Source organism: Podarcis pityusensis (assembly GCF_964106645.2).
Source record: "Podarcis pityusensis genome assembly, chromosome: 3".
In the NCBI taxonomy this organism is placed as follows: Eukaryota; Metazoa; Chordata; class Lepidosauria; order Squamata; family Lacertidae; genus Podarcis; species Podarcis pityusensis.
Window position 1 is genome coordinate 74,665,980 of NC_138026.1, and position 6,000 is coordinate 74,671,979.

General features: G+C 38.4%; 1 protein-coding gene across 4 annotated transcripts in view; it reads left to right on the forward strand.

Moving 5' to 3' along the window:
* The window catches only part of TTC13 (tetratricopeptide repeat domain 13), a 28,946-nt gene extending 24,611 nt beyond the window's left edge, over positions 1 to 4,335 (forward strand). For all 4 annotated transcript variants that reach the window (XM_080998622.1, XM_080998623.1, XM_080998624.1 and 1 more), the window contains 4 exons: positions 1,636 to 1,715; positions 2,214 to 2,292; positions 3,354 to 3,433; positions 4,175 to 4,335. In XM_080998622.1, the coding sequence (XP_080854748.1) occupies positions 1,636 to 1,715; positions 2,214 to 2,292; positions 3,354 to 3,433; positions 4,175 to 4,286 (351 nt within the window). In that variant the 3' untranslated portion in view covers positions 4,287 to 4,335. The remainder of the gene's footprint in view (positions 1 to 1,635; positions 1,716 to 2,213; positions 2,293 to 3,353; positions 3,434 to 4,174) is intronic.
* The last annotated feature ends 1,665 nt before the right edge of the window (positions 4,336 to 6,000 follow it).

The following is a 6,000-nucleotide window of genomic DNA, read 5'->3' on the forward strand; positions in this document are numbered from 1 at the left end:
TGTCATCATCACCATCATCATAGGCTTGGCATGTCAACATCAGCACCTTGAATACTGTCTCAGAAGCATATAGGCAGCTTTTCAAAATGTTTCAACAAACCATACCAGTTCACATTCTGTCAGCCACATTCTACTCCAATTATAGCTTTTGTATCCCCTTCAAGGGCAACATCATGTAAGACCAGGTTATAACCAGGAAGTTACCAAACCAGTGACCATCGTGGCCAAGCTATTCTGGTCTGGGTGAACCAGAAAAAGTGACCCTTTTGGTCTGTTCATCAAATGACTCACTAGCTGCTCTAGAGAGCAGTGCATGAGGAGGAAAGGTATCATTTGAAAGGGATTGCCATATCCTTTCTGTAAAAGCAAATTTCAAAATTCCGCATGTCAGTGTTTTTTGGACCAATATTCTTAGGGCCAAAATGAACACAATGGGTGGGTGGGGGGTTGTTGCTGTTATTGTTGTTAGTTTTTTGTATCTTTATTTTAGATGTTGTTATGGATGTTGATGTAGAAATTGTTTCAATTTGGTTGTTTACTTTTTTATTTTATTTTTTGTTTATGACTACTTTTGTTACGTTCATCATTATGTATTTTTTCATGTTGTAAGCCACATTGAGCATGGTTTTAACTCTGGAAAGACGGCATGCAAATAAAATTATGTATATATGTTAGGCCAAGCACACCACTGAAGTCACCTGAGCCTCAAGTGACAGCGCTGGGTCAAGCACAACCCCAGACTATGCATCTAAAGCTATATGTCCAGCCAATTCTCAAACCTGAGAACCAACCTACCCATAGGGCCTGTGTCTTGTCAGGATTCAGCCTCAGTTTATTGGCCCTCATCCAGCCCATTACTGCTTCCAGGCACCAGTCCAACACAAAGTATTAGTTAAAACGCATGCCATCACTATAAAATATTTAAGAGATTACTCCTATTTATGGTTAAATGCAATGCATTGTTTAAACATTTTAAAATTTATTTTTGTTGGGCTGGATCCAGAGTGTCCTTTCTGTGAACAGCCTTTTTCCATTTGTGGAACGCACTGAGATACAACAGAAGCTCCCTCGGAAGGAAAGGGGAGGCTCCTTTCTCTCATTCCCCCCAAATGCCACCTCCCACACAAGGATGCCTTGTCCTCCCAAGAGCTATTGGCTAAAATCTGATCCCCACCCTACCTTCTTCCAGCAGGAATTCTGCTCACAGGAGCTCTGGATCCAACCCGTTTTTAAAATCTCTTATCTGTCCTTTCTGTTCCATTACTATTCAAGGTAACTCACAATCTGACACCCCCCCCCCCCAAATTAACATGGCAGATTTAAAAAAAATGTTTTTTAGCACGGCTTGAGAAACAACCACATTATATACAAAGCTTAGAAGGCCTTAGCAAATGAAACATGTCTATATGGCTTACTGTCCTATATACACCTTTTCCTGCTTGAATGCTGCTTCTTGTCATGCTACAACTACCAACTTAATAAAGAATTATACATATAATAAAATACTGCATATTGCAGAATGAAAACAGTTTATTTCCATAAATTCCATTCATTTAATTTAATTTGCTTGGTGCATGCAGTTTTCTATTGGTATTTTGATTTTTCATGTTAAATACATGGTTTTATTTTTCTTAGGAGTCGGATGCTGTGTGCAGTCTAATCCTGTCTCTCGTATATTATTTCTATAACTTAATGCCTCTGTCCAGAGGGTCCAGGTTAGTATCTTTCTTCTTATGTAATAACTGTATCCATAAAGATTACATTGTGCACAGTGATATGAGATCTTACCAGTTCTTCTTTCTCCTGCCCCAAGTCCTAAACACTTTTACATAAATGTTGGCAGTCATATTATTCTTGTGTGCATCTTTAATGAGAGAACATTTTCTCCATTTTGTAGTAGATGTATTTCTCATTTTGTATTTGACATGTTAAAACTTTAAAACTTGTCTTACACTCTGCAGTTTTTTAAAAATACACTTGAAAGTAAATCCTGTTGCACTCAATGCAGCTTACTTCTGTGCAGGATTGCACTATTAAGCTCGATATAGCAATATTGAAGTTAATACAGCCAGGTCACAAGTACATTGCATTGATTTTAAATATTTATGAAAATGGAGAATCTCTTAACCTTTAAAAGCAGTAAAATATGTTCTTGTGTTTCCATGGAATGCTTTGTGTGCATTTTATTTCTTCTGTTTTTGTTTGTTTCTCAGTGTGGTGGCTTATTCAATAGTCATGGGAGCTCTAATGGCAAGTGGAAAAGAAGTATCAGGAAAGATTCCGAAAGGAAAGGTACACTCTGAATAAAATGCCCTGAAATTTAGAAAAGAGCAGCTTGTGACACCCAAGTTTTTCCCGCAGGTCACACCTGTGTCCAAAAAGTTATTTAAAGCATAATGTGGGGCTAGGTATGAAGTAATGCAGATGTTCAGGAAGCAGTTTGTGAATAGCTGCAACTTCTCAAAAGATAAAGACATGTTATTTTGAAAAAGAAGTGAGATGTGTGAGAGAGCATTCTTGTTTCAATGTGAGAAGTAGCCCTATGGACTGGAAACTGTTGGTGTAGCAAAATAATTAAATAAAGCAGCAATCCTAATCTCAGAAGGTGATGTCCAGTGTTGTCTACCTGCAAATGGAATGAGCACCGTTTGCAGAAGTTCTTCACCCTACCCTTTCCCCCTGACCTGCTCTGGAGGGTTAGGGTACCATCTAGAACTAACTGGAAATTTGCATTTGGCAGTGGGGTGGGGAATAGGAAAAGAACTTCCATTGCATGAGTGAACTTCCTCTTGTGCAGTGTTGGATATATCACCCAGTGGAACTAGCTTCCTAGTAAATCTATTTCCTAGATTTAACTATCATTAGGTAATGTTCCTGTTATTGTTCTTGGCAGATGCTAGAAGTGATGGAGTGTGTTGTAAATGAGATGAAAGTTTCTATGTGATTAGGACAATAGTAACTTCTCTTTATGATCAAATGAAGTTTTTCACATTTTTTGCTTCAAAATAGTTTGGAACTTTGTGTCTTGCAACAGGAAGCATCATCATCAATAATAATAATACTTTATTATTTATACCGCACTCATCTAGTCTCTTGTGATGATGGTTTTCTTTAAATTTTAAATCTTTCCCCCCTTTAAATCATACTAGCAACTTCCAACTAGCCTTTCATTGTTATACCACAACTGCTAAAATAGCATATTTAAAGCAAACAAATCCAAAGCATACAGTTCAGCTCTTCTCGTCTTCCAACTTCCATTACAAATACCTTTTCGATGGTGCTAAATGTGAGGGTATGTTCTGACAGTGCACTTATTTTTGCATTTAGTTGTTTATATTTAATGTGTGTTCCAGCTGATTGATTTTGAAGCTATGACAGCAGCTGGATCAGAGGCCTTCAGTAAAGTGGCAAAAGATTGGCTGAATCTGAAAAGGTAAAATTGTTAATGTTGGCTCAAGGTTTTGCATGTCCTAAAAAAAAGTCCCAGCTTTCCTCAGAAAGGCAGTCTTTGTTACTTTGAAAAGTTGAGTTAACAGAAGAGTGCTTTCACAAATTCCAACTTATGGCAGCTATTGCATTTCACCCTCTGCCCATATATCTATGGCTGCTGCTTGTGACACTACTCAAATATAGTTTGTGATAACAAAGTAGTTCTTGTTAAACTTAAACCACCACATCTAAAAGGCCTGGTTCCTATTATAAATTTAAGTAGTACTAAAGTTACATGAAGCAATAGACCCAAACTAGAAAGAACTGTTTGAATTTGGCACACCATAGAGGTCTGCATGTGTGGCATTTTACTCTCTAGCGGAAGGGAAAAATAACCTAATACATTAAATTTCTTTGTGGTTTTCTGGATTAGAACCATGGTGATAATTAGCTTCCTTCATTGATAGTTATCATCGCAATGTACTTGACAGTTCTTCTACAATATATGGTGTTAAATGTCTGAAATAATGAACCATACTATTGTGAAACTTGGTATTTTAATGCTAGAACATTTTGAAGACAAAATGCATAGGTAGTCACTTGCCCCAAAACTTGAGCAATAAAGTTCCAGTTGAGTTAAATTAGCATTTTTGGAGTGCTTAAGCAAAAATACAAAATATCAGGTTTATTTCAAACTTAAGTCATGGACTATGTTTCTATTAATATTTGCATTTTCCTTTTCCAGCATTTCGCCTTCTTACAAGAGTCTCCCACTGGTATCAGAATACTTTCCAACATTAAGAACCATGATTGAAGCATTAAGTACAGATTCAGCTCATTGCCTGAAAAGGCTTTAGTTGCTGTGTTAACTTACCTCAATAAAGAGCAGTGACCACTTCTTTTGTATGTTGTTGATGGTGCAAGTCCTTTGTTCCTGATTATTTTTGTGGATTCTAAATAATTGAATCACTTCCTTTTAGGAACCCAACAGAAAACAAAATCCTTTTCTATAACTGAGAATTATTGGATATATCCAGAAGAAATACAGCTGATTTCAGTGAAGAACCAGTTGCCAGAAGGCAAAAGTGGCAACACAGGGTGCTGCTCAACTAAGATTTACTCAGAGTAGACCCCAATTACTGAACATGACTTGTTTATTTCATTTGGTCTACTCTGAGTAAAATTTAGTTGAATATCACACATACATCTGCCACACATTGTATGCACTGTAGTGTAATTTTAGCCTGTTCCCTGCACCGGTTTAAATTTCACACAGTCACCCAAAAGAATGATTTAATAGGTTGGCACAAAAGCCCATTTTATTACTTGGATGTATAGTCTAAATTTTGACCAAATTGCGGGAGGCAGTGGAAGACAGAAGTGCCGGGCGTGCTCTGGTCCACGGGGTCACGAAGAGTCGGACACGACTAAACGACAACAACAAAAAGTCTAAATATCTATAAAAGGCAGGCATGGCTTATTAGCCCTCATTCTGTCAATTACTGCATACAGGCACTGATCCACTTCCTCTCCTGTATTTGATGAAAGTGCTGAATGTCACCTGCATATTAGTGACACCTCCTCTCCCAGTGATTTCATGTAGATGTTAAATAGCATGGAGATGAAACCCTGTGTGACAAAAGTATAATCCCCCCCCCCCTTTTTGGAAGTGGCCTCTAGGTAAGAAAGGAACCATTGCAAAACAGTACCTCCAACACCCAACTTGGACATCCTATCCAGAAGGATACTATGGTTGGTATCAAAAGATCCAAGAGCATCATCAGGATTACACTCCCTATCTTTCTCACAGCCAAAGTTGTGTATTCCAAAACCAGGCTTAAAACCCAACTGAGATGGAGCCAGGCAATCAGATTCAGGCTGCAGAAGGATCTTTGGCAAGTAATTAGTTTTTTCCAAGTCTTCTGACACCATTTCATTTGTCATAATATACCCAGTTTGCTTTGTTAGACCAGTTTGGTTGGTTCTCTCTACCCATTAGTCAGCAGGTGCAGTAATAAAGGTCTGGTAATAAAGAAGTCTTAGTATACTCTTATACTAGGATTTATGTACAGTGGTACCTCAGGTTAAATACTTAATTCGTTCCGGAGGTCTGTTCTTAACCTGAAACTGTTCTTAACCTGAATCACCACTTTAGCTAATGGGGCCTCCCGCTGCCGCCGTGCCACCAGAGCATGATTTCTGTTCTCATCCTGAAGCAAAGTTCTTAACCCGAGGCTCTATTTCTGGGTTAGCAGAGTCTGTAACCTGAAGCATATGTAACCCGAGGTACCACTGTACTGGAACAAAATACTTGGCATTTGCTCAGAATGAGCACAAACTTTTAAGCGTAATTCTCGGACTAGCTCAGGAAGAAGATGCAAATGCCTTGCTGGGCAATTTGACCACAATCCTTGGCCTTTCAAACTCTGGTTTGGTTTACGAACAAATTATTTTGGATTACGACTGGAGTTTTTTGGAGGCCCTATTGGTGAAAGCGCACCTTGGGTTATGACCTGTTCTGGTTTACGAACGGACCTCCAGAACGGATTATGGTCGTAAACCAAGGTACCA